We start from the raw sequence: 20,300 nt of genomic DNA on the forward strand, positions 1-20,300 counted from the left end.
GCAGGTATTTACATGCCTGAGCATCCCAGCTCACTGCCCTGCCCGGGCAACTGCCTTCCCACTGCTTTCCACAACAGTTATCCCCATTTCCCACTGCTTTCCACAACAGTTATCCCCATTTCCACTGCTTTCCACAACAGTTATCCCCATTTCCACTGCTTTCCACAACAGTTATCCCCATTTCCACTGCTTTCCACAACAGTTATCCCCATTCCCACTGTTCTCCACAACAAATTTCTCTATTCCCACTGTATTCCACAAGTTATCCTCATTCCCCGTTTTCCAAAAGTTATCCCCATTCCCACTGATCTCCACAAGAGTTACCCCAATTCCCACTGCTTCCCACAACAATTATCCCCATTCCTCCATTTTCCACAACAATTATCCTCATTCCCCCTTTTTTCCAAAAGTTAACCTCATTCCCACTGCTTTTCACAACAATTTTCTCCATTCCCACTGCTTTCCACTATTTTCTCTATTCCCACTGTTCTCCACAACAGTTATCTCCATTCCCACTCTCCAGCCTGCCACAGCAAAGGGACCTCCAACACTAATTGCTGCTAATTAGCTGCTGTGGAGAGACACACCTGGAGAGACCAACGCTCCCAACAGGTGAATGGGAACACGTGGGGGAAACTTTCAGTGAATTAAACACTAAAAATAATGAATAAATACTAATAATAATGAAATAAACACTAACAATAGTGAATTGCACACTAGTAAGAATGAATTAAGCACTACAAATAATGAATTAAACACTACAAATGATGAATTCAGAATGAATAATATGAAATCTAACAGTAAGGATGCAAACAGGCTGAGTTATTGTGCCTGGGGGAGCTGATTTCTCCCCAAAACACTTCCTGACTTCAGCCCCCAGCTCCATCCACGCCCTGCACCTTTCCCTAATTCCAGGCACCGTTCCTGGCTGCACTTTGGACCTTGGCTGAGCTTTTCCTGAGGGATAAGCAGCCCTAATGCAGATTAAATGAAATTCCAGCACACACAAACCAGCGGGGTAAACATCAAACCACGGCCTGATGTCAGGGCCCAGGAATCCCAAAGGCTCCAGAATGAAAATACCACAGGGACAGCAAACCCAGGGGCTTGAAGATATTCCAGGAGAGGATGCAGGGACAAAGAGAAAAGTTTGGGGTATAATCTGAGATGGGTTTTCCTCGTGCCACTGCTGTCAGTCAGTCCTGGAAACCCCAGCCCATGTCATGTGGGTAAGATTTGCAAAATAAGCTAAACAATAATTAATGTTCAACTTTCCCCCTTATTTAATTTCTGGCTGTCACCTGTTTGCTACTATCACGTGGGGACAATATTTGGAGGGACCAATGTCCATGTGTGGGCAGGTGAGGAATGGGAGCTGCTGTCTCCAACAGGGATTCCTGGAATTGCTAAGAAACCCTTAAAAAAAACCCCATCACATAAAATTGCCAAGAGTTTCATTACAGTAGCACAGTCCTTTAGGAACACAACCTTTGTTCTTGCCTTTTTTTTTTTTTTTTTTTTAACATAATTAACTCAGCCACTGCTTCCAACATTCCCCTGCGATCCCAACACATAGTAAATCCATGTAATTGCTTTTTCCTGGTCAAGGAAGGCCCTTCCAGGCTTCCAGAGGCACCTACCTGGAAGGCAGCAAACCACATGAGCCAGTCGAGGCGATAGTGGTAGGGGGAGATGAGGCAGGGCCTCCTCCTCAGGTCCCCAGGCTTGCACTTGAACTCAAACTCCTCCCAGACTGCTGTGGGGTCATTGGGATCCAGGCTGGAGGTTCCCTGAAGGATCACCTCTGTCCTCTCCTTGGTGATGCTGTGGGGTACAGCAGGATGTTGTTGTTACTTGGCTCAGATAATGGAAAATCAAAAAATCACAGGAAGGTTTGGGTGGGAAAAGCCCATCCAGTTCCAACCCCAACACTTTCCACTGTCCCAAGCTGCTCCAAGCCCTGTCCAGCCTGGCCTTGGGCACTGCCAGGGATGGGAATCTGTGCCAGGAAGAAAGGAGAAGGATTTCTCCCCAGTCTCAGCTAAAAGTTCTGGTCCATGAGAGCCCACATGGAACACTGGCCTGGAGGCACAGTTGGACCCAGAGCTTCTCTGGATCCTGGGACCTTCCTCTCTGCAGCACCAGAGCCAAACTCCATCCTCTTCCCTTTACCAGCTGCAGCTGTCCCAGCCCCAGGGCCAGCTGGGATCCATCAGGATGGTTCCTGCAGTACAGGTGGGGCTGTGGTTCTGGATCAGAGCAGAGCAGCTCATGAGTGGCTCAGCTGCAATCCCAGCACGGAGCACTGGGAATGGCCATGGAAACACCACCCTGGAGTCCTGGATGGAGTGCCAGGGACACCCACCTGCCCCAGGAGCTGCTTTTTATACTGAACACAGAGCCACAGAAACCTGCCTGGCAAAGCTCTGCAGCCACAACACCCTTTGGGTTTTTTTCCTACTTTGATTTTGCCTCCTCCAGCCCAAGAAACTGAAAATTTGGGAACACACAAGCTCCACCTTCCTCCCTGACGGCTCCCAGGGACAGATGCTCCCAACCTAAGGAATGCTGAGCATCTCCTCTTATAATTGTTGCCTCCATTGAGGAGATGTGTGGGTTCTCCAGCCAAGTTCCATTTCATCCCCCGGGCTGAGCTCTGAGCCATGGCCAGCTGCCCAAGGCTCAGGAACACCCTGTAAATCAGGGACACCAAATTACCAATAAAAGCCTGCTCCTACTGTGTGATCCCAAACCTGTCAGCTTTCACATCATCCCACATTCATTATAAGCTGCAATCCTCTTTTTATTGGTTTACATAGGCTGGAATTACCAACATATTACAGCAGCATTTCAGCACATGCTCTGTAGGGTCTGGTAACTGCTCAAACAGAAACCAAGGGCTGGAGAAGAAAAAGGACAACAGCCCAAAGAAAACAATCTCCTGGAGCTTCACCACTCCAGCCTTCAGAGAGCTTCAGGGCTTATTTCTCTCTCTCTAAAAAGGAGGAAATTTTGGCATTTTCCACAAGTGTTGATGTTTTAAATATTATTTTAGGTTTTTTTCTGTCCACAGAAATTTCTGCTATTTGAAAAACTGAGGAAAAATGATGTTAATTTGATGTGTCCTCAGCATCTCCAGTGCTTATGGTGGGACTCGTTCCTCCCCTTCACTGGGGAGGCCAAACCTTTAACAGCCAAACTGCTTCACCTTCTGCAAAATACATTTATATTTATATCTACATTTATATCTACATTTATATCTACATTTATATCTACATTTATATCTACATTTATATTTATATTTATATTTATATTTATATTTATATTTATATTTATATTTATATTTATATTTATATTTATATTTATATTTATATTATGACTTTAGCAAGTCACTCACTGGAAAAATCTGCTACCAAGAGCTGCTATGGATGTTTCCAGGAGGGAGAGCAAAAGAAGTGCAGGAGAAGAGAAGCTCACCAGAAATAAAGAGGGCTGGGGATGGTGAAGATATCCTGGATGAACTCTCCTATGGATATTTTCATCCTGCTCCAATGGATATTTTCATCCTGCTCTTACGTTTGCTATGTCGATGGAATGAGCTGACTCACAGACAGCTCAGAGAAATAAATTCAGTGGGAAAGAAACCTGCTCCTTTTCTACATATTTATCATAAACAGATAATCCATACATTGGAATTCAGTGGGAAAGAAACCTGCACCTTTTCTTCTTATTTCTCATAAACAGATAATCCATAAATTGGAATTTAGTGGGAAAGAAACCTGTTCTTTTTCTCCTTATTTCTAATAAACAGATAATCCATAAATTGGAATTTAGTGGGAAAGAAACCTGCCCCTTTTTTCCACCTCTCTCATAAACAGCTATATCATACACTGTATTTCACAGGGAAAGAAACCTGCTTCTTTTCTCCATCCCTTTCACAATCCAGGCCTGCTGGAAGGGTTTCTCTTTAGGCTGAAGGCACAGAGCAGGTCTGGCTCTGGAATAGCCTGGAGGGAGCTCTGGGATGTGCCAGAAAGGCCCAAAGGTACCTCCCGAAGGCTCCGTAGGTGTTGACGATCCTGAGGGAGTTGAAGGAGGTGTTCATGACCTGTCTGGAGCTGAGCAGGTTCAGCACCACCGGGATGCTCAGGTAGGTGATGAGGAGGCCCAAGGAGACGTTCAGCACGCTGCGGACACAGGAGCCTGTGGGGGACACCAAACCAGGGCACAGGGAGCTGATGCCACTGTTCTGCTCCCATTCCCATCCCCATCCCCGTTCCCCATTTCCCCATTCCCATTCCCAATTTCCCCATCCCCACTGCCATCCCCATTCCCCATTCCCATTCCCATCTCCATTCCCATTCCCCATTCCCATCCCCATTCCCATTCCCAATTTCCCCATTCCCATTCCTATATTCCCATTCCCATATTCCCATTTCACATCCCCATCCCCATTCCCCCTGTTTCCACCCTGCCCTTGCCACAGGCTGCTATCTCTGCTGGCATCTCCCTTTCTCCAAACAGTCTGAGCAAGGGCTAAAAGCAAAAATGTCTGAAATGTGACATCAATCATGGCTTTAATACAGGGGAAAAACCACAGCTGGCACCTGCACCTTGCTGGGGATCAGCCTCCTGCTCTGGGAGCCTGGGGCTGCTCCTGCCTCCTGCTCTCCCCACCCTCAGGGCTTTTCCTTCTGCAAAATCCCAATTCCCAGGGCTCCTGGAGGAGATGAGTGTTGCTGTGCCAGCATCTGGGATGGGGTTTGCAGGAGCAGCAGCACCAGGGGCTGGGCTGGATCCCAGGCCACGATCAGACAAATAAGCAGAGGTGACCCCCGAGGGGCTCCTTCCCTCATGGCCCTTTTCAATTTATTTAACATTAACAGCCAAAGGATCAGATTCAAAGCAATTGTGTGGAGCTTTCCCCTTATCTCTGCAGGAGAGGGATGTTTATTTGAACCTCTCTCAGAAGCTATTAATAATTGTTTAGTCTGAGAACATTTCTGGAGTACTGTTTGAATCAGGCCTTCCCTCACCCCCTGTGCTGCTGGGTACGAGGATTTGGGGCATTTTTGGTTTTTTTTTAGTTGGGTTGAACTTCTTCCCCTGTAATTCAAGAGCTGGTACAGGCACAGAGCCCCCCCTGGCTCCTCAGCACTCTGTGGCCATGCAGGGACTGCTCATCCTTCAGCAGGAGGGATTCTCCTCCTGTCTCCAGGCCCTTGGGAGCCACTCAATCAGAGAGAAAAATGGGTTAATTCAGGGGAAAAAATAACCTAGATGGGGCAAAACGTGGGGATAGGAACCAGTGGGATCTGGATGGGAAGTGGAGACCTCAGTAGGAATCAAACACTTAAAGGATTTCTAACACAATCAGGATATGGCTGAGGGCTCTCCTGTCCTCTGCTCTGGTGCCCAGGACTGGGGGTTCCCCTGAGCCTCTTGGCACCCATCTGTTGCTATATTGGTATTTAATTCCAACACCCATCAGCACCAGCTCAACAGCCCCAGCCTCCTGAGCAGAGAAAACACTCAGGAATTCCAATTGCCATGAATTACAGACACCCCACACCTCCAGAGTGGGATGGACATTCTCCTTGCTTGGACACCCTGCCTCAGCCAGCTTTTCTGGAGAACATCACAGAAAAGGTGCAAGTTCCTCCAAACAGGATCTGCCTCCCCCTCACAGTGACTCCCTCTGGCTTCTCCTCCCAAAAACAAGGTGCAGCCTCGGTGTTGTTAGGGATTGGAGGCGTAAATGGAGTTGGGAGGAAAGTTTGAGACTTTCACAGCCTCTAAAGCAAAGCTCCAGGAGGGGAAAAGCTGATAAAGATTTATCCCAGCAAAATCTGTGAAATAAAAGACAAAACTTAACGAAACTGCATTGCTGGACCTCCCATTTTTGGTTAATGAGCTGCTTCTTGGTAGAAAAGACTGGAGACAGATGCTGCCTCTTGTTGACATTTTTCCTTCCTCTGACAGATGTTTGGGATATTTAACCCCAGCAGCTGTGATTGTTGTTGATATTACAGGCAATTTGTTGCTTATATGCGGTTTATAAAAATGCTGCACACACCACTCTCCATCTGTTCCGCAGCCTCATGAGAAACATCCCAGGGCTGCTTCTCCTGGATCAGGGCAGCTTGGAAAGCGCCTCTGGAAGGGGAAATCAGCCACCTCGAGCCCTTTTCTCCAGTTACAACCCCCCCGTGTTTGTTTTTTCACATCCATGGGATGAGCAGGAGATCTGCTCCTCCCTGGTTTGGGGAATTCTCTCCCCACCACCATGGTGGCCACGCTACCAGTGGTGGCCACCAGCAGCTGCTCCTTCCACCATCCCAGGGTGCTCCAAGCCCTGTCCAGCCTGGCTTTGGACATTTCCAGGGATCGAGGGGCAGCCACAGCTGCTCTGGGAATCCGTGCCAGGGCCTGCCCACCCTCCCAGCCAGGAATTCCTGCCCAATATCCCACCCAGCCCTGGCAGTTTGAAGCCATTCCCTGTGTCCTGTCCCTCCGTCCTTTGTCCCCAGTCCCCCTCCAGCTCTCCCCTTTAGGCCCTGAGAGGGGCTCTGAGCTCTCTCTGGAACCTTCTCTTCACCATGCCCTGAAGGACAGCAAGTGAGGAGAGCAAATGTGAGAGCCAAGCTTCTCACCCCACCTCAAGTCCCACTGGGTGTTTTATCCTTGACTCTAAACAGTCAAAATTTAAAAAAATAATTAAAAAGAAAAAGTAAGTTAAATCATGCAGCTCCACGTTCTTATTTTGAGTTTGAGTCACTGAGGGCAGAGCAAGGATTGACTTAAGAGCTGCAGCTGCCTGGACTTGCTGTGACAATGATCCTGCAGAGGACATGTCCCAGAAATTATGTCCCCATGGCAATGTCCTCAATGTCTCACCTGATACCATCATATTTTCTGAAAAATCCCTTTGCCAGGATTTTCTCCTGGGAGGCTGAGAAGCCTCAGAGAAAAATGAAAACAATAATTATCTGATTTGCTTCTCCTGTGTTTTGCTGCTTTGGAATGTGGTTTGGACATTCTTTACCAGCTGGTGGCTGTTTCATTGGTTTCATGTGAATTGTTTTGACTTAATGACCAATCATGATCCAACTGTGTTGAGGCTCTGGGAAGAGTCACGAGTTTTTCATTATTATCTTTCAGCCTTCTGTCTGTACCCTTTCTGTATCCTTTCTGTATTCTTTAGTATAGTTTAGTAATGTTTTAGGAGATTAATATGAAATAATATGAAATAATATGAAATAATATAATATGAAATAATACGAAATAATATGAAATAATATAATATGAAATAATATAATATAATATGAAATAATATGAAATAATATAATATGAAATAATATAATATAATATAATATAATATGAAATAATATAATATAATATAATATAATATAATATAATATAATATAATATAATATAATATAATTAATATAGACAATGAAATTAAAATAACATTAATATATTGAATAATATTGTTATAGTTATATATAATATTATATAACAATACTATATTATAATAATATATAATATTATATGTAACAAGATTAAAACAATATTAATAAGTATTGATATTAATATAAATTATATAAAATATAATTATATAAATATAATTTTCCTATAATATATATATAAAATTATATAAAATCTATTAATATGATAAAATAATAAATTATCCTTCTTAGAAGGATGGAATCAGATTCATCATTTCCCTCCTGCCATGAGAAACCCCAACAATACCACTACCACCAACCAACCACCAGCGCCACATTGTGAGGTCCAGGCACTCTCTGCCCAGGAGGAGCAGAGCTTTGCTCTGAAGACAAGACCTTTATGGCCAAGCAGACCCAAATCCCGGCGCTCCCCTGTCTGGGGTGACTCACCCAGGGCAGGGCTCTGTCCCTGTGTCCCCGGGCGCTGCAGCCGCGCCGCTCGCTCCCGCAGCCGCGACCCGAAGAGCAGCCCCAGGCTGGCGTCGTCAAAGCAGGCCAGGCTGGGCACCATGGTCAGCCAGTTGAGGAAACTCAGGTTCCCGCTGATGATCAGGAGCACCTGCATGGGGAACAAGGAGGCAGAGAGCGTTGGGTGTCCCGAAATGTCGGCCAAAACGTGAGGTGGGGGATTGGAGCATCCCAGTGAGGACATTCCGGGATGGCAAAGCCGTCCTGGAGCCCAGCCCTAATGGGACCCTGGGGTCAAATGGGAGCTGTGCCTGTGCCTGTGCTTCCAGCAGGAGGGATCAGCCAGGGCACGGAGTGACTCCATTTCCAAAGTGATCTGATTTTCAGAGTGCCTTAATTTAATTTCCAAAGTGCCTTGATTTCCAACGTGACTTGATTCCAAAGTGACTTGATTTCCAAAGTGACTCAATTTCCACAGTACCTTGATTTCCACAGTGACTTGAGTTCTAGTGACTTGATTTCTAAAGTGACTCGATTTCCAAAGTACCTTGGTTTTCAAAGTGACTTGATTCCAAAGTGACTTGGTTTCCAAAGTACCTTTATTTCCAAAGTGACTTGATTTCCATAGTGACTTGATTTCCATAGTGATTTGATTTCCACAGTGATTTGATTTCCACAGTGACTCCATTTCCAAAGTTCCTTGATTTCCAAAGTGCCTTGATTTCCACAGTGCCTTAATTTCCAAAATGACTTGATTTCCACAGTGACTTGATTTCCACAGGACCTCGATTTCCAAAGTGCCTTGATTTCAAGCGCCTTGATTTCCAAAGTGCCTTGATTTCCTATGGGAATCACCCACTTTCTGCTTATTCCAAGGGATCCGTGACAGCAACGCTCCTGAAACCCTTCAGGAGGAAACCTTGGAACTTCTAATTAAAGAGCAGCATCAAATAGAGAAGTGTGCATTTTAAGAGGCGCTATTTTGTTTTAATTTTAGCTTTTATTGGCTGTTTAGGAGAATATCTTGCATGTGGTCTCCCAAAATACCACTCCACAGTATGAACATCAAGAACTCAGGGACAGTTTCAGCCCGAGGACTTTCAGCCACCGTTCTGTTGAAAAAATCCATGTTTTCTCATTAAAAATGACAACAAATAAATGCTAAGAACGTGTGATTTCATATTTTATATGATTGGCACCATGGTTTCTGACATGGTGATTTGCAAGTTACAAGTTTTAAAACCCCAGCAGGACTCTTCAGAAAGTCACAGATTGTTAAAAAAAGGAGAGCTCTGACCAATCACAGCTAGGAACAAAAATCCTAACTATTATTTAGTTAAAAAAATAATAATTTATGCTGACTTGGATAATTATGAGGGGGAAATAAAAGCGATTTCTATCTGAATTCCAGACACATGTTGGGTCCTGGAAGGGAACATGTTACAGCTAAGGTTTGGGGCTTGCTCTGTGACCTGAATGTGATTTAGCTCGATGCATATTAATCAGCCTAGCTCCATTATCACACCTCTCACACTGCTCCTGTTCCGAGGTGATTTTGCCTCGTGCAGTTGCAGTCGTGTTAAGAAAATCCTTCTGTGCTTTGCCACCTCTGGTTCCCAGCTCTGCAGGAGCCCCTGGGTGGTCCATGGAAGGGGTTTTTTTTCAGCAGTGATTCACCTCTCTTTATTGCTTGGAAGTCAGGAGCAGCAGCTCTTATTTCCAGCAGCCCTGAAAAATCAGGGGATTCAAAAATAACACGAGTTTGGCGTTCTCTGGGCTGGGGTGGAACTGCGGAGCCGACACATTTTTAATTTCAGTGCTTCTGGCTGAGGCTCGGAGCTCACACCAGCTCCTGCTCACCCAGGGCTGATGGAACCATGGACCCCTTGGATCTGCAAGGATAAACCTTAAAGGAATCCCTGCTGCAAAGCCGAAAATTGGGATTTGTCAAACGTGCTGAGGGGTGGTGTCCCAGCAAGTGTCTTCGTGGCCATTGAGAGAGTGAGTTTTATGTTATTTCATCATCATCATCATCATCATCATGGAGTGGTGTGGGTGGGAAGGGACCTTAAACTCCTCCAGTTCCATCCCCAACACCTTCCACTGTGCTCCAAATCCCATCCAGCCTGGCCTTGGGCACTGCCAGGGATCCAGGGGCAGCCACAGCTGCTCTGGGAATCTGTGCCACCCTCACAGGGAACAATTCTTTCCCAACATCCCACTAGCCCTGATCTCTGTAATGTGAAGCCATTCCCTGTGTCCTGTCCCTCCATCCCTTGTCTGCAGTCCCTCTGCAGCTCTCCTGGAGCCCCTGGAAGGGCTCTGAGCCCTCCCTGGAGCTTCTCCTCTCCAGGTGAGCACCCCCAGCTCTGCCAGCCTGGCTCCAGCTCTGTGTCCTCCTCTGGATGTGCTGCAGCAGCTCCACCTCCTCATGCTGGTGGCAGTGCTCCAGGTGACAGTCACCAGAGCAGAGGGTCCATGGCACCAAAGGTGAAGCTGAACCCTGGTGTCCCCCAGGATCCCACAGGAGCAGCACCTCCCAGGATTTAGGGATCCACTGCCATCCAAACCCCAGCAGGCAGCACGTGTTTCTCCCCAAATCCTGCCTTTCCTCTGGAGCTCCCATGTGCTGCTCCCTCAGAGCAGAATTGTGCTGGCTCCAGCTGGGATGTTCACTTTAGGATGGATTCCCCAAATCCTGCCTTTCCTCTGCTGCTCCCTCAGAGCAGAACTGTGCTGGCTCCAGCTGGGATGTTCACTTTAGGATGGATTCCTCTTTCAGATTCCCGCTGGAAGAGCACAGGGAGCTCCCCTGATCCTTCATCAGAGGGAGAATTCATCCACACTTCCCCCAGCAATCCCAGCCTCTGGCTCACATCACCTGGACTTTTCCATGCTCCAAAACCACCACCAAACCCAGCTGGATCTCCAGACCTCCATCCTCATCCATCCTCATCCATCCTCAGCCTTGATTTGTGCTCCCGGAGCGTCCTCCCCTTGCTGGACAATATTGAAACTCCCAATTACACCAACCAGATGGGATCAACCCCTGTGGTGACTGGGAGAAATTTTTTATTAAAGCCCAGTATTAATCATGGTAATTGGGGAGGAACTTTGAGGTTATAAAACTACAGCATGTCTAATGAGCGAGCTCCTTCTAGGAGGAACTGAGGGTTTTAATCTAATAATGTCACTTTTATGGATTATGACTGGAGTTTTATGAAGTGTGATATGAAATACAGTGGATTCATGGCTCTCGCTGGATTAATTTGGAAAAGTAGTTTTCCTGGTTCTAGGCCCAAAACCAATTATTGCTCCCATTTCTGTCCCCTGCCCCGTTACCAAACCCCTCTGTCAGAAAATGGGCACCTCCAGCCGTAACTTTTTACAGGTTGGGCTTCTTTGTTTGGCTGGGGTTTGGTTTTTGGTTTTTTTTTTTTTTTTTTTTTTTTTTTTTAAATCCCACATTGTTACAAACATCCAGTAGGCAGAGGAAGCTCAAATTCCATGGCACAGCCTGGATATTTATCCAGGAGAGACAAAAACAAGCTGGCAACTCTTAAACACAGGTGAGGGCTACCTGGAGCATGTCCACATGGTGGGGTCAGGATCACCTCACTGGGGCTCCCTGATATGGAACCATTGGCACAGAAAAGCCAAAACTGGGATGTGTGGAAGGATTATAAATCATTTAAAGGGAAAAGGAAACCTCAAGAACCATGCAGTCCTTGAAGTAGAGTCTAAAAGTAGAGTCTCTGCCCCGAAGTAGAGTCTGAAAGTCAGAGTCTCTGTCTGCACTAGAGTGTATTTCTTAAACTATCCCTAGAAAAATACTCATATTTGTAGTTTTCCCCAAAAATTTATCATAGGCACAGACACAAACATTCCCATGTAGGGAGGCACAGACTGCACCTGGAAAAGTGTCCATGGATGTTTTTTAAGGAGCTTTGGGATCCAGCACCTCGGGAACAGCCAGGGCACATCCGTGGCAAAGACCAACCCTGTGGGAAACCACATGGATGGCAAGAGGGGCTGGGGGATTGTCCCTGTGACCCCCCTGGGGTGGGTGTTCTTTGGAATCATGGAATTATTGAGGTTGGAATCGTGGAATCACTGAGATTGAATCATGGAATCACTGAGGTTGGAATCATGGAGTCATTGAGATTGGAATAATGGAATTATTGAGGTTGGAATCATGGGATTATTAAGGTTGGAATAATGGAATTATTAAGGTTGGAATAATGGAATTATTAAGGTTGAATCATGGAATCACTGAGGTTAGAATCATGGAATCACTGAGATTGCAATCATGGAATCATTCAGGTTGGTATCATGGAATCATTGAAATTGGAATCACAGAATTATTGAGGCTGGAATAATGGAATCACTGAGATTGGAATCATGGAATCATTGAGGTTGGTATCATGGAATAATTGAGATTGGAATCACCGAATCATTGAGGTTGGTATAATGGAATCATTGAGATTGAAATCACAGAATTATTGAGATTGGAATCATGGAATCACTGAGGTTGCAATCATGGAATTATTGAGGTTGGAATAATGGAATTACTGAGGTTGGAATAATGGAATCATTGAGATTGAAATCACAGAATTATTGAGATTGGAATAATGGAATCACTGAGGTTGGAATCATGGAATCACTGATTCTTGGATCATTGAGTATAACTGTTCCCCCACCACAGCCAAGGTCATCACTGATCCCAAGTGTCCCCAAGTGCCACATCCACACGAAATCCCTCCAGGCATGGGGGTTCCACCCTGGACAGCCCTTTCCATAAAGGAATTCCTCCCTGATTTCCAGCCATGTGCAAACCCAAAAAAAAAGCTGAGTGTCACTCACTCCAGCCATGAAATGAGGGCTCTTTAGCTCTAGACAGCGGCCAGGATGAGGAATCCCACAATCCCACCCCAGGCATTCCCAGCACCTTGTCCTTCCCAAAAGGCTCCAGGCATGCAGGTTTTGGAGGGTGGGACCAGCCCTCAGCTCCTTTCCCACCAGCTGCAGCAGGATCAAGGAGCAGCTCTGCGCTTGGTGGAACCACAAACACCATTTTCATTTGCCATTTGTGCCTCAGAGCCAGGATTAGCCCCTAATACCAACACACAGGAAAAGAAGGCTTCAGGAAAAGCATTTTCCAGGCCTGTAGGAATAATGCTGGTTTGAGGTTTAATTACAGCCTGCAATGGGCTGTCAATAGGCACCAATCAATAACTCAGTTACACAGAACTCCCCTGTAATTAATGCTGGATGGTTATTGAGTGATCAGTAATAAAGTGGAACACCACCAAGAGTAGAAAGTGAAAGCCTTTCCCAGAATATCCTCCTCCCTACTAATTAGGACATTTTTAGGAGATATGTGGGTTCAAAATTCCCTCTGTGAGAAATGATGTGAATTAAACCCTGCTCTCAAATCCTGGATCAGCCCAAAGTCACATGGAACTGTTTATATTCCTTGATTGAAGGAATGCTAAAACACTTCTGGCAAAAATGCTTCTATTCCCTTTCACCATCCAGGCACTGCAGGCTCCTTTGAAAATCACTTTTTCTGCAATATTTAGAGGTATTTAACAATTGCCAAAGTCAGAGCAAACCCAATTTTTTGGGAAGGAGAGAAGGAGAACACATCAGAAAAAATCTATGCTGACAGTGAACATCTTCTCTAGTCCAGGTCTTGGTAAAATTTGGATGAAATTGGTATTAAAGACAGAGTATGGGGAAAACAATGTTCTTGGAAATAAATATTGATGGGAATGCTGCGCATGGCCAATGTCAGACAGCCCTGGCACAGGGAAAAGGGATCTGTGTCACAATCCCCTTCCAAAAGAATTCAAATCCAAGGTTTTGGTTTCACCAATTCACAAATGGAGACATCTGCAACAGCTGGATTGGGACTCTGCTCCCCAGATTCAAGCCCAGCACGGATTCAAACCCATCTCTGCCTTCTCAGGCTAAAAGGAAAGGACGTGACCACATCCGCAGGCCCGGGGAAAACGCAAGGAGAAAGTCAAGGATGTCACATCTGATCAGCCTGACACCAGCCTCGAAAGCACTGGTGGCTTCCCTGATTTGGATCTTTCTGCAGCTCCTTTCCTTGCCTCGTTAAATCCATAATTTTGGGTAACTTTAAGCTCTCAGCAACATCTGCAGTGAAATATTTAACTTGGGTTGGCTACTCGGTGTCACTGGAAGCCAAGGCTGGGGGAGTTCCCAGCTCTGGGATGACCTGGATTTTTCCAGCAAACCAAGAGCACATTTTGGGGGGGAACACACGGAGCTGATCCCTGGTCCCTGAGCCCGTGGGCTCCTGAGAGCCCAGCAGAAATGGGAAACAGTTGTGGCTGAAAACACCCCAGGAAAACCCAGCCCCGTGCTGTGTTTGGGGCTGGGCAGCATTTGATTTTAATAAAGGCAGGCTGCAAAAGCCTGGAGGATAAAAAAAAAGTGAAGGACTGGATGTAAAAATTTTATGGAAATGCTAAAAAAAAAGAGGAGAAATGTGAAGGAAGGGCAGAGCAGCCACTGTGCCTTGGCATCTCCATCGGTGCCTCTGCAGCAAGGCTCTGCCCCAAATCCTCCCCTCAGCTCTGCTGGAAATGGCTTCAAACTGGGATAAATATGGAATCAAGGAATATCCTGAGTTTGGGAGGCACCCACAAGGATCACTGAGGTCCTTGGTGAGGATCTGCCACAGCTTTCCCAGAGCTGCTGTGGCTGCTCCATCCCTGGCAGTGCCCAAGGCCAGGCTGGACAGGGCTTGGAGCACCCTGGGACAGGGGAAATGTCCCACCCATGGCAGGGTTGGGAATGATCACGGAGGTCCCTTCCAGCCCAAACCACTCCAGGATTCTGGGATTCTAAGCCCAGCTCCTGGTTGTAACCATGCAGCTCACTGACACATTTAAATTTTATTAAATTTTGTTAAATTTTCTGAGGTCAAAAGAAGAAAAAGCAGAGAAAATAAGCATTTTCCCATTTTCCTTCCATTCCAGATGGCAGCATAGCAATCCCTGAGCTGTCAGAGGTGGGGACTAAATAAATAGCAAATGAAATGTACCCTGGGCAAAACCAGAGATGCTTAAGAAAACACAAAATGTGTTAAAAAACACATTTTTATGCTGCCATCTGCAGCAGTTTCTTTTCAGCCTTACTCATAATTCCAATTACAATGGGAGCGAGGTGTAAATGATGAAATAATTCTTTAAAAAATAGGTTTTTCAGCTCTTTCCTTCCCTGAGCAGTTCGTTCCATGTGGGACAAAACGATGCTGGGATGGAGGCAGGGAGGATCGTGAGAGATGGGGATGCTCATTGCTCCAGCCCTGCTGGGCTGGCTTTTATTTTATCTATATGGATTTATTTACTTGTAGGAAACTGAAAGAAACCTCCAATACAGGGATTGATGGAGTCTGTTCAGCCCTAGAGAAGGCAAAAGAAGCCCAAATTCTGCTTTTAGCTCTGCAGAGGAAGACAAGGTGCTGCAAAGGGATGGGATTTAATAACCCTGGAGCCATTTATCCCTGCACTAATGGCAAAGGAGGATTTCAGGGCTAGCCTGGCTGCTCGTGGGGGCTCTGAAGACCCCAGCCCTGAGGAGATGAGGGCAGTGGGTATTTCCTGGAGGCCTCATCCTGCTTTTCCCAGCCTGGATTTGGCCCGTGGCAGATGGGATCACATGAGCTGTGCATCCCTGAGGATGCTGAGGAGGAAGCAGAAAATGCCACCCACTTGCAAGGTCACAGCTGCAAGATCCCCGCTCAGGCTGCTGCACTGATGGCTTACATATGAGAGGAACCCTTGGAAGAGGAATGAGAATATCCCAGGCTGGATATTCCCCCTCACCACAGGGGGAACGCTGCCCTGCAAACACCCAGGGGCTGCCGGGCTGCTCTCAGGGAGAGCTGCTCCCCTGGAATCCTGGGCTTGAGGCTTTCCAGCCCCAAGGAATCTGCAGCAGAGGATGAAATGCAGCTGCCTGTCTGTGAGGAAGTTCCTGCTCCCCACAGTGACTCATCCCACAAACCCCAAGGGCATCCATCCCCATCAGCCACGGGGCTCGCTTTCAAGGGTTGCTCATTATTCACCCACAAACTGGGTTTGTCAACACAGGGGAAGAGCAAAAATGCATCATTGCCTCATCCTGTGAGTCCAGCAGCCTCATCCAGCAGCGGGGAGAAGGAGCCAGGTGGCAGAGTGACACTGGGACAGAGATGGGAGCGAGACACCAGTGCCAGGCACTGCCTGGTGCTGCTGGAGGAGCACTGGGAAGGGATTGATAAGAAGGAGCAAGGATCTGAATGCTCCCAGGCTGCTGAGCTGGGAAAAGAGGCAGAAAACTCTGGGGGAAAAAATGCAAGGAGCTGGGGAAAGATGTAAAGAACTGAGGAAAAAAAATGCAGGGAGCTGGGAAAAATGAGGGGAACCAGGAGAAGATGCAGGGAGCTGGGGAAAGATGCAGAAATCTTGTCTGTCCCAGTTTTCCTGCACCATCCCCATGGTGCTCAGAGCTTTGGCAATGTGTGCACGGCCAGTGCCAGGTCGGGACATGGATCAGGAGCAGACAGAGGCACCTGGAGAGGTGAGAGTGGATCTGCCCAGGTGTCCTGGATGGATTCTGCAGGGGGAACCTGCTCAGCAGCCCTGGAAGGCCCTGTTGGGTGGGCATCTCCATCCTGGACCTTCAGGCCATGGACTTGGTATGGAGAGTTTCTGTCTGGCTTTGGAGATTAATTCCTCCTGACAGTGAGGAAGGTTTATGCAAACCAAACTGTTTGGGAGCCCAAATCCCTGCCAAAGGCAGGGCTGGGGCCAGAGTAGGCTGGGAGCAGCAATGCCAGAGCTGCAGAATTCCCTGCTGGAGCACAGGCTGTGCCACAAGGCGTTCTTGTCCCACTTGGGCCTGGAAATGCCAGAGCTGTGAGCAGTGAGACAGCACCGAGGGAAGGGAAAGGAGCAGTGAATGACAGCTCTGGGCAGGATTCACCAGGGCAGCCCAGGGAGGTGTCCCCAGCCCTCCCAGCTGTGGTCACTGCTGCTCCTTTCGGGCGTCTTGCAGTGGCAGCGCCGCTGTCACTGTGCTGGAGGAGCTGGTGACATCGGGCACTGCCACCAGGGAACACAAAGGGGACTGGCAGGGGTGCAGTGAGAGCCTCTGGAACCTGCCCAAGGTGTGTCCTGGTCCTGAAGACCTTCCTGTCCTGGATATGGGAATGGTTTGGGAGCGTTGATAGGAGAATTGTGACACTGGCACTTCTCCAGTGCAGGATCACCACGGGCTTTGATGGCAGGAGAGGGACAAGAGGAGCAGCAGGGTGACACAGAGATGGGTCCTGAAGACCCTCCTGGTTTCAGCCTTGTTCTGGACAGGGAATGGCCAGGGAGTGTTGATGAGGGAATTGTGACACTGACGCTTCTCCAGCGCAGGATCACCACGGGCTTTGCCAGCTCAGGATGGCAGGAGAGGGACAGGAAGAGCAGCAGAGTGACACAGAGATGGCAGCAGAGCCACCTGAGCCCCACCAGCCACTCATCTGCAGGCACCTGAGCTTTGGGACAGGGTGAACCCCTGGTTTGGGACACATAACCCCATCACAGAAACCCCTCCACGCCCCCATACACAATCACTGCTCCCAGCTTGCCCACATTTGCAATAGAAGTACAATTTACAATAAAAGTACAGGTTCTTGGCTGGCACACACTGGAGGTTTGCACTCAGAAACTGCTGTGAGGGAGGAGAAGCACCAGGAGAAGCAGCAGAACCACAAGAACATCCCTGAACAAGTTCCAGCCAGGACATCTCCAGCACAGTGTGGCCAAGGGCAGCCCTGGAAGCCACACAAGGACTCTTATCACAGCAGTGGCTGAGTGTGGAGTATTTCATTTGGCACCCTCTGGAGCCCTCATAATCTTTTCCTTTATGATTAATATTAAACAAGTCATATTCCTTATGGAATTTCCTAACCCTGTCTGTTTATATTTTTCTCTACATCAGAGTTAATATTTTAAGATCGCCCCTCTCTTTTTTTTTCTCTTTTATTTCACGTTCATCTGTTTTTCCTCATTTTATAAATCAGGTTTCTTGTTTAGTAGCCATGACAACATCTGCCTGTGGTGGTTACACCACAGCCTGGGGCTTTTTATTTTCTTTTCTCCCCCCAAAGCTGCCTAAGAATAAAAAAAATAAAAAAAATCCTTTAAATAAATAAAAGCACAAAATGAAAGGGGCAAGTTGGGAAGAGCCTCCTCCTCCTTTCCCTCCAATGACCCACTTCAACAAGACTTCCCAGCATGGTGGGTGAGGACTCATTTGGCTTTAATCCTGCAAAGTCTTATCCACTTAGTTCACTTCAATGGGAATACTTGGAGCACATCGAGTCAGGCACATATGAAAGTCTTTAAAACCTTGAGGTCTGGGCCTGAGAGGCACAGAAATGAAAAGCTGGAGCTGCATTTTCCTTCTGGGCGTTGAGCTCTGCACAACAGCACAAGGGCTGGGGTGGGATGGGGATGTGCTGCTCCCAGGGGGAGGATGGGGTCACTTCCAGGAGATGCTGGAGTTCAACATCATCTTCTCAGCATGGACCACCACGAATCCAGCCACCACAGCCACCCCATGGCTTTGGCACCTCCCTTCTCTGGATTCCCAAAAAACCCCAGTGGCTCCTGGAGGCAGCAGGACCCACCTTGACACCCCTATTTCAATGAAACCCTGTCAGGACAACGTGGAGATCAGGCACAGGAATCCCAAAGCAAAGCAGCATCACATCACCAAATGCCTTCCTAGGATCTAGGGAATATTAAGGAATGCATTTTTCCCCTAAATTCAGTCTTTCAGGATGCCTGGAACAAGGAGCTTAGAGGGAATTCAGTAAAGCACAGCCACCCCATGGCTTTGGGCGCCAAAGGGTGTGGAATTAACCCCCCAGCTACTGAACCAGTAGCTTAGAGGGAATTCAGGCTTTTGGAAGAACAGGAGTGAGTTCTGCACAAGCACAGCAAATGGAGCTGTGGCTCTGTGCTTGCCCATGGAAAGCCACCACTCAAACTCCATGGGCTGTTTCACCCAGGGCACCAGGAGATGGCCAGGAACGCTGAGAGCAGCCCTGGATGCAGAGGGGGCAAGGAGGGAGGGAAAGGCCAGGAGCTGAACGAAGCAGATGAACCTTGCAAGCAGCAGAACCTCGGGGAGCCCTGGGACACGGTGTCCAGATGTTCGAGGTCGCTGTAACCTGACTCCGAGAAGGAAGAGGATGTGCTCCTCCAAACTCCCCCTGGTGCCTTAATTCACTGCAGCCTGCCTGAGCCTGCCTGTGGTGATCACAGGTGGGGCTTCACACTGACCAGAAACGTGGAGCTGGGGGCAAAAGACTCCAATCCTTTCAGCTTTGGCTGCCAGGACGGTTGAGGAGCAGATTTCCATGGAAACATCTCCTTTTCCTGGCTTTCAGGGGCCAGAGGAAATCCCTCCAGCAGAGATTCTGCAGCACCAAGGAACCCCTCACTGATGGCCACCAGCACCTGAGACTGCCCACCAGGGCTTTGCTGCTGACCCCTTCCTGCCTGGGTGGTGGAGAAGGGGAATTGGGAAGGAACACAACATTCTGAAGCTCCAGTTCTTATCTGTGGTCACATTTTTTTCCAAATAACCTCAGGAAAATGATCTCTCTCCATCTTCAGGACCCCACTGTCCCTGCAGTGTCTCCAGTGTCTCCATCCCTCTGGCCCTGGAAGCTCAGAGGTGGAGCTGATTTGGGTGCATTGGGGTTTCAGGGTGTCCCCCTGACCCTGTTCCCTTGGCTCTGCTCCCTCTGAGGTTTCTGGCTGCAGGGATGATCCGTGTTGGATGAGGAGAACTGGCAGATTTGCCCCAGAGGGATCTGTGTGGGGAGTACAGCTGCTTTTCAAGGGCTGCCTATGGAATAAATGACATTAATGATGCCATAAACACGATCCCTGCCTCTCCCACTCCCCACTCCTGCCATTCCCAACCCCATCCAAACAACCAATGCTATCTGATTTGGTTTTCCAGAGGAAATTTTGAAATTTCTGTTGACTGAGGCATCCTGAGCTTTCTACAGCTCCTGGATTTTGGCACTTCAGAGGAGCTGGCAGCTTCTCTGAGGGTGACACTGATGTAGAAGCTGGTCCAGTGAGAGGTGTCCCTGCCCAAAATGAGCTTTAAGGTCCTTTCCAACCCAAACCATTCCAGGATTCTACTGAATACCTGTCCCTTTTTTGTTTCTTTGCTCACAAAGTGCAGGGAATCCATCCATGAGCCATCACTGCCACACCACAGTGGCCAAAATTTGGGACAAAACATTCCCAAACTGCTCTCCTGGTGCGTTTTTCTCCCAGACTTCCTCCG

General features: G+C 47.6%; 1 protein-coding gene across 1 annotated transcript in view; it reads right to left on the reverse strand.

Moving 5' to 3' along the window:
• LOC132081003 (lipase maturation factor 1-like) overlaps window positions 1–20,300 on the reverse strand; it is a 92,864-nt gene that overhangs the window by 12,380 nt on the left and 60,184 nt on the right. The window contains exons 4-6 of the mRNA XM_059484466.1: window positions 7,899–8,067; window positions 4,050–4,203; window positions 1,641–1,824 (exon numbers count right to left, since the gene is read on the reverse strand). Of these exons, the coding sequence (XP_059340449.1) occupies window positions 1,641–1,824; window positions 4,050–4,203; window positions 7,899–8,067 (507 nt within the window). The remainder of the gene's footprint in view (window positions 1–1,640; window positions 1,825–4,049; window positions 4,204–7,898; window positions 8,068–20,300) is intronic.

This window comes from Ammospiza nelsoni, chromosome 17, assembly GCF_027579445.1.
Source record: "Ammospiza nelsoni isolate bAmmNel1 chromosome 17, bAmmNel1.pri, whole genome shotgun sequence".
Classification (NCBI taxonomy): Eukaryota; Metazoa; Chordata; class Aves; order Passeriformes; family Passerellidae; genus Ammospiza; species Ammospiza nelsoni.